This window comes from Monodelphis domestica, chromosome 3 (genome assembly GCF_027887165.1).
Source record: "Monodelphis domestica isolate mMonDom1 chromosome 3, mMonDom1.pri, whole genome shotgun sequence".
Classification (NCBI taxonomy): domain Eukaryota; kingdom Metazoa; phylum Chordata; class Mammalia; order Didelphimorphia; family Didelphidae; genus Monodelphis; species Monodelphis domestica.
The window spans coordinates 213,042,060-213,057,232 of record NC_077229.1 but is presented as its reverse complement, the minus strand read 5'-3'; the positions used below and the strand labels follow the sequence as shown (position 1 = coordinate 213,057,232).

General features: G+C 42.9%; 1 protein-coding gene across 1 annotated transcript; it reads right to left on the bottom strand.

Annotated features, from left to right (window-relative positions):
* Nucleotides 1–1,171: 1,171 nt before the first annotated feature.
* LOC107650116 (endogenous retrovirus group K member 6 Env polyprotein-like) lies at nt 1,172–2,923 on the bottom strand. The gene has a single exon (XM_056821056.1). It carries the CDS (start codon nt 2,921–2,923, stop codon nt 1,172–1,174), a length of 1,752 nt encoding a protein of 583 aa, XP_056677034.1.
* Between the last annotated feature and the right edge of the window lie 12,250 nt (nt 2,924–15,173).

Below are 15,173 nucleotides of genomic sequence, written 5' to 3'. Positions count from 1 at the left end.
GGCAATAAAGTTCATTGCCATGCACATAATGGCCATGTGCTCACTCACATTCCTTGCTTCCCCACAACGTCTAGGGCTGGGCTGCTACATCTCCCCCTTTTTGTTTGACACACAAATGAATAGAGTAATATCAAAATGTAACTCAACACACGCTAAATATAAACACACTGGTGCACAATCATAACAATTCACAGTGAGAAAATCAAACCCGATTACAAAACTCAAATATAAAAATCAAGTGTGAACCTTTTTTCTATCTATGTGCTTAACAAAATAATTATATAAAATATAAAATGTCAAAGAGAAAAATAATTTCCATAACACTGATCCTGGTTTCATGAGGTAGAAGTTTTCCGTCTGACAAGATAGGTGCTTCAGTTAACTACGTCACTCTTCACCAGTCAGAACCATGAGAAGTTGTCAGATCTCATCATGATTAGCAAAACTGACCTCCTCTGGACCCGAAGGATAAATGCTTTCCTTCTCTTGAACTGATTCTGCATCTTTGGGATCTATTCGCTCTCACTGCCAGATGCCTGCCACCTAAGAAACTGGTTGGAAGGACGATGCCAGGACCTCCAGTGACTGAGGGCGTCAGTGCACTATGTCTCTGCATTCCCCAACCTCAAGCATCCATTTCACATGGAAAATGCATCACCGTGGCTTAGGCTGTCTGGTATTCATCATGATTCCCGTTGCATGCAATCAGACATCACTCTCCAGAATGGTCAACTGAAAATTAACAATTTCTGTCATGTTCTCATGCTTACTGACCGTAAGGTGACTGTAATTCTAGAAATCTTGGCACCTTCATAATTCTGGATCAGAGCATTAACAGTACCTTCTTTATACTCAAAGTTCTGGCCTTAATAGTGCAAAAGAAAAAATCAAGGTTGATCAATCAAGAGTGACTTTAAAAAGTGTCCTCTAAAATATAAATACTGATCTTAGAGCAAAATACTGATCTCTGTAAGATTTCTTAGAAATACTGATCTCTATAAGCTTCCTCTCCCTTTTCTTTTTGATTGTGTGGTGGGAGAGATTCCTTTAAAGAAAAAACATCCTCTCTGAACAATTCAGGAGGGACAGACGTGTGACATAGCAAACATGCCTTCACCTTCTCAGTATATATCAAAGATTGGAATGTAAAGTATCATGATACTCTGGTCTTTCATAAAACGGTTGTGTTCAATTCAACATTTTCAGGCACCAATTGCCTAGTGTGATAAGACCGTGCCAATTCTGGCAGTATGCCTCGAATGTAGGCTCTGTTTTTACAGCTTCTGCTGCAAAGTATAATCAAACCAATAGCCAATAATATGAATAAAATGATAGTACCAATGCTGGTTAAATTAGCTCTACCAAACCAATTTTGGGGATCTAGGGAAGATAAAGTTGCTTCCCAATTTGCAGCTATATTTGCAGCTTCATTCTCATATACAATTTGGTCTAATTTGTTGATCTGCTGTTGCAACTTAATAATGTCCAAGGTGCTGTTATGACTTCCCCAAGCACCCTTGATGTGCTGAACGACCAGTTGCCATTCATATGACACATTATCATATGGCAACGGAGTAATACAATAACCCGTTTGATTGTAATGACAGGGATAAGTAATCCTTGTGTGTAAAGCTTCAACCTCTTTACCTAACCAAAACACAGCATCTTTTAAACTGTCCAGCTCATCTCTGTAAGCTAAGTCAATACTCTGCTGAGTGTGCCATAATTTGGAAGAGTTAGACACCACTTCCTGTATGAACTCATGGTTCTGGATAGAGGAAGTTAATGCCAATGTTGCCGTGGTTAGTGATGTGATCATGGCAATTACTGAGACTACGGCTCCTACAACTGCAAAGACCATTCTCTTGGACCTATGTATAACCATGTTAAATGCCTTTTGAACAATGTGCACAGTAGGCGTAGATGCCCACGTCTCTGTCAAGTTGACAGGTACCCACATTAAAGGTGGATGATACATGATAGCAACATATGAATCTTGGTGTTTAGGACTAAGGCATTGATGTAGTCGGCATTTTGTGCAGTTGATCTCATATAGACCTTGGTCATTTTTAAAAATTCGAAGGTTGTTACCTACTAGCATTACATAAGGAGCAAAAACACATGCTGTGACATTGATGTGACTGTCATACTCAAGATCAAGTCCTGAGTTCTTCACCTTGACCTTAAACTTGTATATCGGCTGCGTGGCAGCCACTATCTTCCACTGCGTGTTCTGTATAGGACCTGCCTCAATAGCAAGTCTAGAACCAGCCATGTCTACTTCTAGTAAGTCCTCAATTTTCTGAAAATTCTGACATGGCATGTGCCATTTCTCATAGTCAGTGTATTTGTCTAACCGTGTCAGTTGTTCAGAGCGACCACAACGTAACCTGGGTGCCCAATTGTAAATGTTAAAGTCTGTGGTTGCCGGCATCTTAACCTTTCTGGGAACTCGGACAGAGCAATCTGTCCATGGCAACTCCTTTTGTACCGTACCTATCTGATTTGGACATAGGTACTTGTTAGCCGGGTGTTTAGGTTGGAACGTCTTACGTGCTAACTCATCTCCCATTCCTATCACACCCATGCCAACCCCTACATAACTGTTGTCAGTGGCATTTTTGACAATCCACGCTTGATGTCTGCGTGGTACACAGAAAGAATTACCAATAAACGAATTTCTAAAAGACATACAAAATGGAGGATACACAGTAGATCCTGAATAATTGTACAGAGCCCCTTCAGACTCTAGAGGAACACGTTTGGCTAGAATAGGGTGTGGTAGCCAGTCCGTGTTGTTAACATATACCAGAGGGGGCTTGTCCATCCAAGTTAACATTCTCAAAATAGGAGGTTTGGGCACGATGGACCAGTAGACTTCAGCATGACAGATGTTCAGCAAAGTCAAAATAGTGAATGCCATCAGAGTAAATGTAATGTCAGTGTTCAGAGTGCGTGCATTCACCAGTGTTGCCTTCGATCCCGGTGCCCTGCGCTTGACCATCAGGTAGCTGACTGGAGACAGCAGCGATGCTCGTCTGCTTCTCGTCCTGGTCTCGGGCAGCCGGTGCGGTGCTAGACTGGTGAGCCTGTTCCTCTGCTCCCCTTGCATCTGGAAGCGGTCCCTTCCACGGTTTGAGATGCTTACTGGGAGTCCAGATCTCTCCATTATCTGTGGAAACACAAGCATATCCTCGACCCATCGTTATTAGCCTGTTCGGACCTCTGTAATCTTTGTCTCCTGGCAATCTCCAAAAAACCCAGGGCTGCTGCACCGTGTCCATTGTATCATGACACTCAAAATGCGTCTGCATAGGTGTAGCATTCAGCCCTTCTGGGATGGAGAAATGATTGAGAGTTAAAAGTACTATCCTTAACAGTTTGTTAGGGATAATAGGTTTGGGTTTAGAGATATCACCTTCATAAATTGTCAGGTACTCTCCTTTTTGTTTTTGTATCTGGTTCTTGAGAGTCCTGTTAGCTCTCTCCACTATTGCTTGACCAGTGGAGTTACCTGGAATTCCAGTTTTGTGGTTTATATTCCACAGTTTGCAAAATTCTGCAAACCTTTTGCTGGTGTATGCAGTACCATTGTCAGTTTTTATCTGACTTGGAATGCCCAAATGCGCAAATGCTTCCAGCAAGTGTGCAATGACATGAGAAACTTTTTCTCCCGTTTGTGCCGTGGCCCATATGACCCTTGAGTATGTGTCAATTATCACATGCACATACTTCCACCTTCCAAAAGGAGCATATTGAGTCACGTCCATCTGCCAAAGCTGGTTAGCTTTGAGTCCTCGTGGATTAGCTCCTGGGGGAAGAGGTGTAGAGGAGAACTGGGCACACGAGCTGCATTGCTGGATTATCTCCTGTGCCTGTCTTTTAGTAATGTCAAATTGGCATTTGAGAGATTTTGCATTTTGGTGCAATAAAGAATGTGATCTAACTGCATCTTGAAAAGCAGATGCCACTAAGGTATCCACCTTAGCGTTTCCCTCCGAGAGAGGACCAGGGAGGTTAGTATGTGAACGAATATGTGTTATAAAAAATTTGTTCTGCCTCTGCCATATCACCATCTGGGTGGTACGGAACAAGAGATATAACTCCTCATCAGGTACAGGTTTAATCTTTGCTGTTTCCAGCGAATTAACCAAATTAACCACATATAATGAATCACAGATTATATTACAAGCTTGTACTACATCCCTTAGCACACTGCGAACTGCAGCTAGTTCAGCTTTTTGTGGAGAGCCATAAGTAGTGTCTAATAACATTGTACTATCCTGGACTACAGCTCCTGCTCTCCCATGTTTTGATGCGTCCGTAAAAACGTTCACAGCATCTACAAGGGGATGCATGGATGTCATTCTTGGAAAAATAATAGGAGTCAATTTCACAAACTGCAGTATCTTATTAGCAGGAATGTGATTATCTATCTGTCCTGTATAATCTGCAAAAGCAATTTGCCATGGCAAAGACTGTGCAAATAAATTCTGAACTTGCTCTCTTGTTATAGGCACATGAATTGTACTAGGATCTATGCCAGTTAACTGTCTTGCCCTTTTTCTGATCTGAGTTATCAGCAAAATGATAAGTTCTAGATAGCTAGTGAGGGATTTAGTTTGTTGATTGGCTAAGTGAATCCATTCTATGATGTGTTGATCCTGATGTAAAGCACCTGTGGGAGTATACCTGGTCTGTAGAACAGACGCTATTAAAGGTAATGATGGATCAATTCTATACACTCTGGCTTTTGATACCGCTTCTTCCACTACCTTTAACTCCTCCTCCGCTTTGGGAGACAGTGTTCTAGGGGATGTTAAAGCAGCATCTCCCTTTAAGGTGGCATACAGGTGTTCTAACTGTCCTGTAGAGATTTTTAGAAAAGGTCTGAGCCAATTAATATCACCTAATAACTTCTGGAAATCATTCAACGTATTCAGGGAATCTCTACGAATCTCAATTTTCTGTGGACGGATCTCTTGATCATACACTAGTGTTCCTAGGTACTTGTAAGGGGGCGTGGTTTGAATCTTTTCCTTAGAGATCACCAGATTCGCCGCCGTTAAAGCTTTGGTGGCGTCTGCAAGCAATATCTCCACTTCGCCACTAGATGGCGCTGCTAACAGAATATCATCTACATATTGAATTATGTGACATTTCCCGTGTTTCTGTCTAACCTGTTCCAGTGCATTAGCTACATATTTCTGACATAAACAGCTGCTTACACGCATGCCTTGTGGAAGGCACAGCCATTCGAATCTTTTGAAAGGAGTACCATAATTTATTGGGGGTACAGAAAATGCAAATCTGTGACAATCTTGTGGGGACAGGCGGATATTGAAAAAACAATCCTTCAAATCTATAACTATCAGCTTCCAGTTTATAGGAATCGGACCCGGGGAAGGTAATCCCGGTTGCCTTGTCCCCATGTCCATTAGCTGTTCATTGATCTTCCTAAGATCATGGACTAGCCTCCACTTCCCTGCCTTCTTTGGCACCAGAAAAATCGGGGTGTTCCAGGGACTGTTCGATTCTCGTATGTGACCTAATCTCAATTGTTCCTGTATTATGGCCTCTAAATGTACTAATTTCTCCTTAGATATAGGCCATTGGTTAATCCAAATGGGTTTGGAACTTAACCATGTGATAGGGTCAGCAAATAGTGGGGCGACGCTAGCCGCACCCACAAATTCCGTGTGCAGTTTGTCCGATGTGGTCAATGTTATGTTCATTGCGGACATCACCTCTCTGCCCCACAGAGATTGGGCAATATCTAGTACATAAGGTTTAAATGTACCTCTATGTCCTTCACTATCAGACCACGATAAAGAATTCGCTGATTGGAGAATGTGCTCAGGAGTGCCTATGCCTACTAACTTTTGGTGAGGTTCAATGACTTCCCATGACTCTGGCCAATCCGTAGCAGAGATCACCGAGATGTCTGCTCCAGAGTCCAGGATGCCTGAGATAACCCTGTCTTCTACAAACAAAGACATTACCATCCTATCCTGAGTCACTTTTTGAGACCAAAACAATCCATGGGCTGTGGAGTCAAGGCTGCTTTTTTGAAGCTTGCTCTTTAGAGAGAAATCAGCCTCAGGGAATATGGTCAGATAGGCTAGATTCGTGTCCTTTGAAATGCAAAATGCTGGCTTTGCAGCAGCCAGGATGTGGAGCCCATTGGTCTCCTTATCCTGAAACAATGTAGGAAAGATTTCTAAACCCTTTGCAATGAGGTCAGGGTTGCCTAGTATTAACCCTTTAGCACCTTGAGGTACTGGGAAACGAAAGCTAGCTGGAATCCAAGTAGGTTCTGAGTTCTCTTTCAATACTATGCTTTCGGTTGCTATAATAGGGAAACGAAAAGAATACCTCATGGTCCTGCCCTGATTTGCTCCTGGGCTCAAGGCTGGCCCGAAGTCTAGTTTAACTGGGTGTTAGATCCTGTGTTGGGAAGACTTCGCTTATTGCTAGCTCTGCACGTGGAAGCCCAGTGCCTGCCCTTTCTGCATTTGGGGCAGATACCTGGAGTCTTTCCTGGTCTTCTATTTGGACATGCTCTACGATAGTGACCTTTCCTGCCGCATGCATGGCAATGCCCTGTGAGCATTCCCTGCTGCTCACCCACTGTTAAAACAGTTCGTGTCTCACCCATGCCTATGTCTTGGCAGGCTCTTAAAAAATCTGTCAGGGTCCCTGTAGCTTTAATGGGAGCTAAAGCTGTCCTGGCCTGTTCATTAGCATTTAAAAAAGCAAGGTCCCGAATGAGAACCTTGGCTGCATCTTCGTGAGGGATATGTCTGCGGACTTCTGTACTGAGCCTATCCACAAAGTCAGCAAAAGATTCGTTCTGCTTTTGGATAATCTCTGTATACAAGCGCTCTGAATCCTTCCCGGGTAGGGCTCTCCATGCCCTAGTGGCCGCGCTGGCTATCTGGTTAAAAATCTGCTCTGTCGCTGTAATTTGCCTAGCAACAGGTTCAAATTCTCCTTGCCCTACCAATTGTTCAAAGGGCACGTTGATTCCTGCCTGCCTGTTCTCGGAGGCCTGCAGGGAACATAGATCATGGAATTTCAGTTTCCAGGTCAAATAGTCACCTCCGCTGAGGGCGGACTCGGCTGCCAGGTACCAGTCAGCCGGTGTGAGTGTCTGTTGAGCCAGATTACTGAGGAGCGCTAATGTGAATGGCGCGATTGCCCCGTTTTTCACTACGCTGCTTCTGAGCATTTTCAAGACCTTACAGTCTATGGGCTTATGCTGGGCAATGCGTCTGTTGGCATCCTCAGGGTCCTCTATATACCTGACTGGGAAAGCAGAAATGCCCTCCTTGCCTTTTTGAGCAGGCGAGATCGGCTCATTCCTGGGTGAATAAGGCTTAGAAACTTCAGGTGAGCAAGGTGGGGGTGGGGAGGCCACGAGGGAGACTCGTGAAGCCAACCCGTAGTCTGGTGGAGGAGTGGGAGGGGGAGGGGTCAGAGTGTCTAAGGAAGGATACAGCTTTGGAGTTGCAAATGACTCTTTTGTTTTACTCCTCTTCCAGCTATAGCCTGGGGCCTCTGGCGGATCCCTAGACCACTCTGAACACTCTCCTTCCCTTCCCCCATCAGTCTCCTCAGGAGCAGTGCCTTTGAAATCCTGCTTTTTTAATTCCTGAGTCTGTGGAAATTCCTTCTCCCCTGCAGTATAGGTACTAGTAGCTAAATCCTCTAGAATGGTTCTGATAATTGACCAGGTGTTAAATACCGTCTTCCTGACTCTGTTACCTTCCTTTTGATAGTCCTTTAAAGACTGTCCGATTAGGTCCCATTGCGCAACTTCTAGCGTCCCCTTGGCTGGGAAGGCTGGGAAAGCCTTTTGAATCACCTGTAGCAAGGCTTTGATCTGCGCTTTGGAGACCTTCCTACCTCCCTGTTCCACTAACGACATGAGGAGTCGTATATAGCCCGCGTGGGAGGAGATAGTCAAACCCATCTCTGAGACCAACTCACCTTCCTTTTTCCAGACCTGAAGGGAATCGTCTTTTGGCTTCGTTCACGCGAGCCTGAAGAATTCCTTCACGTGTTGGGGCGCGCCCTCCCAAACCGCTGTGAGAAATGAAGGTAGAATGCCACGAGAGTGCTAGGAGTGGGCCTTAAGCACGTCTGGGCGCCAGAATGCAACCTCCCGGCCTGCAAGAGGCTGCAAAGGGGGGAAGAATTTGAGAGGATAGAGATAGAGAAGAGATTTTTACCCGCGAAGGGCGTGAACGGGCCGACTTTAGAGATGTGAGTAACCGAGTCAGTAGACGGATATTATTTGTATGAGCCACAGCTAAGCTCCGACCACTGGGTGTGAATATTCAGGCTGAAACCACCCAATGATCCTCTTTTAACACCGTACCGGTCAGAGGATAAAGCTAGTGCAGATGGAAAGGAGACTAGGAACTACAAGAGGTAGATAATGCTAGATAGCATTAGGAGAAAGAGAGGAAGTAAGGCAGGCCTGGACTAATGACCAGGCCTTAGTAAGGCAGGCCTGGTCTAAGGACCAGGCCTTAGTAAGAAAGATAGAGAAGAGGGACAGGGGAGAAGTTGCTACTTGCCAGACCCGGGAATCCTGAACCAGTGGGCGGAGCTTAGAGGAGCTGGTTTATTTATAGTCATGCCAGCTCAATACATATTGAACAGTTATATGATACCTCAATACATATGGATGAGTTATCTGGGGTACCCCTATTGGATAATACAACCTATGACAAGGTGAAGGTGGGGTTTTACTCCTCAGGTGAGTGGGACACAGGAAAGCAAGGTTTCGCGCCTAAACTTCAGCCATGCTGGCAATAAAGTTCATTGCCATGCACATAATGGCCATGTGCTCACTCACATTCCTTGCTTCCCCACAACGTCTAGGGCTGGGCTGCTACAAAGACCTCTTTCAAACCTAAGTACATCTCTGGCCCTCATTACATCCTTCCTGTCTGATGCAAAAGCCTCCTACCAGATCTCTCAGGGTCCACAACATTTCTATTTTTCTTTAAAATCCTTACCTTCTGTCTTGGAATCCACACTGTATATATTGGTTCTAAAGAAGAAGAGTGGTAAGGATTTGGCAATTGGGGTTAAGTGACTTACCAGGGTCACACTGCTAAGGTCACTTTTGAACCCAGGTCCTCCTGACTTCAGACCTGGCTCTCAATACACGGAACCACCTTGCTGCCTTTTCTCTATTCCTGTACATCACCATTAGACTAATTTTCATCTTGCATGGTGGTAGTTATGTCAGCTTCATCTCAAAGCCCATCAGTGGCTCTCTGGGGCTCTTGAATAAAATGTATGCTCCTTAGCATGACATTCAAGGTCTTCTACATGTTATTTCCTTCCCTCATTGTTTTATTTTCTTTAGCCAAGCAGAACTAATGTCCTCAGAGCCAATGAATGAATGATTGCCACATCTCCCTGGCCTTAGGCTGATGAGTCATAGCTTCTATCTCCTCTCTACTAGAGTGATTTACTCAAATTCTCCTTTCAATTCTGGTTGACAGTGGGGAAGAGGATGGGGAGGAATGCCATATATATATATATATATATATATATATATATATAAGAAAATATATATATTTAATATATATTATATATAATATATAATTATATTTTATATATATACATATATATAATAAGCAAGTACAAGGACCACCAGGAGTTCTGTCCAATCTGCTGTATGGACTTTGCTGTTGCCATGGAGAATCATGAGGGTGGCATTAGGAACTGTCTAGCTGGAGGGATTTGAGAAGAAACTGGAAGCTCCGGCCAGCCCCACCCTGTCAGGCATAGAAGCCAGCATCCACCCCCAGAGCCACTAGAGGCAATAAACTGACCCCCTCCCCCCCACCTTGTTGTGACTCTTCTGCTTTTAACCCTGCTTCCACCTTCAGACTCTGCCTCCCACTTGTGACCCTCGCAGCTCCATAGCTCTCTATTCCATTCTTGACCTGGGCTTCTTAGAGCTGTGATTTTTACTCCCAGCTATTTGGGGACTTCCTGGCTGCAATGTTTAGTCCCGGCTCTCAGCAGGAACCAGAATAGTGACAAGGGAAACATTATACTCAGGGGCAGGGGCATCATACCACAGAGCTGATAATAGCAACAGTGAATGCTTACTGAGGAGGGAAGACTGAAGATGGTTTCTTCCATCATAGGATTACAGATTTAAAACTGGAATGACCTCGGAAGCCACCTAGTTCATCCCACTTCTTGTACAGGACTGTTAAATGACTTGCCCAGGGTCATAAGGGTTGTATCACAGGCAGCACATTTCTGATCTTGTATCTATCACTTATCCAACATAAAAAAAATTAATACTGTTTTTGCCCCCCTTTTATCAATTAATAGAGCACTGTTTCAGATGAACCCAAATAAAAGTTCTGGGACAAGTTGTTTAATCCTCTAGGAGTTTTAACTGACGGTTCTACCTGTAGTTAAAAAGGAGAAGAATGATCACTGTTTTTCCCCCTGGAGATCTTTTACCAGTTTCAAAGTGGGCCAGAGTTACTCCCTGAGCAAGAGAGGAAGTAAACCATGTTTGGAGCAGTTTTTGCTTGCTTCGTTTCTGAATGTTTTGGCAAAATCACTTGAAAAATGAAATCTTCTGGCCCAAGCTCAGTTAGACTTCTGAAGCACTCACTGTGCCAAGGTAGCAGCTCCCCCTTAGCACCTCCACCCATCAGCTGAAGCTCTGTATGACTGAGGCTGTGTCAACATGGAACCATGGGCTGGAACTGAATGGGAAGTGTAGGGATTGAGTGTTTTGGAGGCTTATTGGTACACAGACAAAAAAAGACAATATGGAAGTTTGTTCAAGGAGTACTCATTTTATTATTGGCTTATTCTTGTTCAAAGAAGACTAGAATCTCTGGTATGAGGCTTGCCAAACCCTTTTCATGGCAATTAATCCATCTTTGGTGTCTACTTTTCATCCAACACTCACCTGTGGCTCCAAGAAGCTGTAGCATGTGCATCAGCCACACCCCACAAAACCATCTCAGCAGATGGGCTAAACCAAGTAGAGGGGTGCCAACAGGCCTCAAACTCATTGTGGGGCATGTGAAGATTTCCTTCATGGAATGAGCAGATGAGAACATTTGTTCCATGACCATGAAGGTGGTTGAAGAAGGTACTGTGGAGAGCTTAGAGCTTGGACAGACATGCAAGATGCGAAGGTCATCCCTTGCACCCTAGGCCATTTGCCAGTTGCCCTGATTTTTGTCTTGCCACTAGACTTTGATGACTCTGGAAGAGAGATCAGGACTGATGACTTTGTGCACCTCTGTCTCACTTAAATCCAATTCAGGGGCAAGTCAAGAGTATCCTGTGATGTCATGGGTCTTCTGAAAACAAAGGATAACAATCAATAAATATTCATCAATCACCTAATATTTGCCAAATGCATACACCTATTGTGTATTCAGCCATCCTAGGGGAGAAACAAAATATATAGATGACATGATCTCTACCATGGAGGAGTTGATATGCCACACTTTAATACATTAATGGTTATACTAGGAGTGAGTCCTCTTCTTTGAGTTGTAACTAAGGTAGGACAATCTGGTACTAAAATTTGGAGAGGATAAAGATTTAACATGCGCATTCTTTTTTTTTAAAACCGTTACCTTCCGTCTTGGAGTCAATATTGTCTATTGGCTCCAAGGCAGAAGAGTGGTAAAGGCTAGACAATGGGGATCAAGTGACTTGCCCAGGATCACACAGCTAAGTGTCTGAGGTCAGATTTGAACCTAGGACCTCCCATGTCTAGGCCACTGAGCTACCCAACTGCCCCTGTACTCTTTTATAAGTACAGAATCCAGTAGGGTAGCTAATTCTTTACACTCAACCAATTTCATCAATTATTTCCTGTATTTTTCCCATCATACATGACAAGCTCCATTTGTATTACTTGCTGCTTGCCCTAAGCGTTCAAATTGTTAGTTACAAATGTCTCCTTTTGCTTCCTGGACTGGAACAGACCCAAGGAGTATGCTTTGGTTCAATGATACTCTCAGAATTTCACTGCCGATGCCTTCCTACTTTCCTCCACATGGAGTGAGGCTTATTCCCTTGTTAAACAAATAAGAGTACCCAGAACCTCTGGTAGTTCTGTTGGGGAGGTAAAAGAGAAGGTATCCTAGAATTAAATGATCTTCTCCCTGTCACTGGAATGTTTTAAAGCTCTGAGTTTAATAAGACATCAGCATCCCATATGGGAAAGCTCAGTGAAAATATTTCAGTGAGGATAATTGTATGTTGAAGTATAAATATCTAAGTAAAGATATTGCCAATTAAGAATCTTCCCTTTGGCTTTAGGGTGCCCCAAAGATTGATATCTTCTTCAATTTTGTTCTCTTCAGTCATGTCCTACACTTCTTGACCCCTTGGTCTATACACCCCATTGGGTTTTCTTGGTAAAGATTTCCTTCTTCAGTGGATTAAGGTAAACAGAGGACTTTCCCAGGATCACTCAACTAGTAAGTTTCTGAGGCCAGATTTGATCTCAGGTCTTTCTAACACAAGGTTTGGTGCTCTATCCACTGAGCCATCTATCTGCCTTCTAGCACTAATGGATTCCATTTTAATTATAAATACCCTTAATAACCAAATCTCTTACTCCTTTCTTCTTCCTTACCATTTTCTAGAAAATCTCCTAAGAAAATGTAGTAAATTATCTTAGAAATAATTTCCTAGGAGCTTATCTAGCTTACAGAAAGATCTTTTTTCAGAGGGTAGAGGCTTTGTTTCTCAAGCCTTATGAATAGCAGTAGGGTGGTGATGGCACAGATTAGTAATTAGATGCATTGAATCAAAAAATTTCCTAACCCTCTAGCAAAAGAGTCACCCATGACTGGTATTAGAGGCCAGATATAAGCTAAGCTAGTCCAGTAATTCAAGCTTGAGTTAAAATTCTGTAAGGTATCTATGGGTCATAAAATACAGTGAAAACTAACTTTGAAAATAAAAAAAAATAATTTAGAAGGGCATTAAGTCAAAATATAACACTATTCTCTTCCTCCTCCAAAACCACGATGGCAAAAATTATCTAGATCAGGGAGGTATCCACAACCTCAGTGGGCTATGAGAACATGAAGTATCAAGTTTTTCAGTCATATTCCATGATCCTTTGGTTCTCCCATGAAAGTGATGGATATGGGAAAACAGGGCTCAAAATAGCTAGGCGGAAGCCTTTGCTTCAAATCCTCTATTCCATATTTTTACATCTTTCAAATATAAATGTTCAGCCACTTGGTTTCCAATCTCTGAGCCCCCATACACATGAAAAATATGTTTCAGACCTTAAAGTGTTATATACATGCAGCTATTGTTATTATTAGGGCAACTAGGTGGTCCAGTAGATAGAGTGCTGGACCTGTAGTCAGGAAGACTCATCTTCCTGAGTTCAAATTTAGCTTCAGACACTTAATAGCTGTGAGACCCTGGATAAGTTGTTTACTTCTGCTTGCCTCAGTTTTCTCATCTGTCAAATGAGCTGGAAAAGGAAATGGCAAATGACTCCAATATCTTTGCTAAGCAAACCTCAAATGAGGTCACAGTCGGACACAATTGAAAACAACTGTACAGCTGTATTATTTCTGTTGGCCCATTTCAGGGGATATTTCTTGTCATTTTTAAGAGTGCCCCAAACCACCATTTCTAGGCAAAGAATGATGGCCTATGTTCTTCCAAATGTTACTACAAAAAATATCTCAGAGCTCTGAAGGTTGGTTTCTCTTGTGCCTTACCCTAGCAACCACATCACTGGTTCTCATCTCAATGATGTCAGCCTGTCCATTGGGCCTCATAAATGTTTTACTTCTTTTTTTGCATTAATGGCAATAATCAAGTAAATAAATTTATTAAATTCAATAGCTGGTAGCCTTCAAATAAAATACATTTAAGGGTAAAAGTAGTGTAGACATCAAAAACAAAATGTAAATGTTTTACTTCTGTTTGTGTATATTTGCCTTTTGTTGGCTGTTGTTTAGTCATTTCAGTCATGCCCCACTCTTTGTGGCCCCACTTGGGATTTTCTTAGCAAAGATACTGGAATGGTTTTCCATTTCCTTCTCCAGCTCAGTTTACAGATGAGGAAACTGAAGCAGGCATAGTTAAGTGACTTGCCCAGGGTCACAAGTTAGTGAATAAAGAAACTGAAGCAAACAGAGTCTAATGACTTGTCCAGGGTTACACAGCTAGTGTCCCAGACAAAATTTGAATCCAGATCTTCCTTATTCTGGGTCCAATGTCCTATCCACTGTGCCACCTAGCTGCCTGCTGCCCTTTGGTTACGCCTGCAGAATTTTAGGCAGTGACAGGCCCTTGAACCCTTGAGAAAAAATGAGAAAAAGAAGCTAGAAACCCACTTTTGTCAACACTTTGAGGAGACTTGTCACTGCTAAAAGAACGAAAATTTGAGGGACTGGTGTTGTCTGTTGTTAGGTGAATGTGCTTGCTGTATGCCATTTGTGTGAAATGAAGTTGGCAAGAAAAATGCTGGGTGACTGCTATTTCTTTTGGGCCCCATAGAAAATGAGATGCCTGTCTCCTGAGGCCATTTGAGGGAGCCAAATTCTAAATTAAAGTCACATCTCAATTCAGACCATTCTGTAGACCACATTCACAAGGCTTGATTCCATTTAAAAAAAAACATATTGGCAGTCAAGTTTAGAGCTACCCAGAATTATTCATTTTTATTTCGCACATCACCTCCCTCATGTCTTCCTTCTTTATGTGCTATTCAAGAATAAGGAGAAGATCATGAATTATAGGTTTGGTTATTTGGTGTGCTTGTCTTTTGGGAGCAGGGAAGGCTGAACTAGCTATTCACTTGAAAACAATGGAGTGCAACATCTGACCCTATTGACAATGCCCGCTTTCCAAACATTTTCTCCAACTTCAGTTTTTACCATTGTCTTTCCATCTCCTTTACTAGATTATCATCTGTGTTTGGTCCCATAATGGAATTCCTTAAATTAATTTCCAAGGCACACTTCTCTTCTCTTTCTATATCCTCTCTTGTAATATCATTAGAAACAGCATATTCCATTATTATCTCTATATTGTGACTCTCAGGTCTACATAGCCAACTCTAACCCCTCCTGAGCTCTGGGCACCTAGGTGGCACAGTGGATAGAGCACTGGGCCTG

Excerpts from the sequence above, each read along its gene's own strand:
- LOC107650116 (XM_056821056.1), bottom strand. The coding sequence starts at position 2,923 with ATGGCATTCACTATTTTGACTTTGCTGAACATCTGTCATGCTGAAGTC.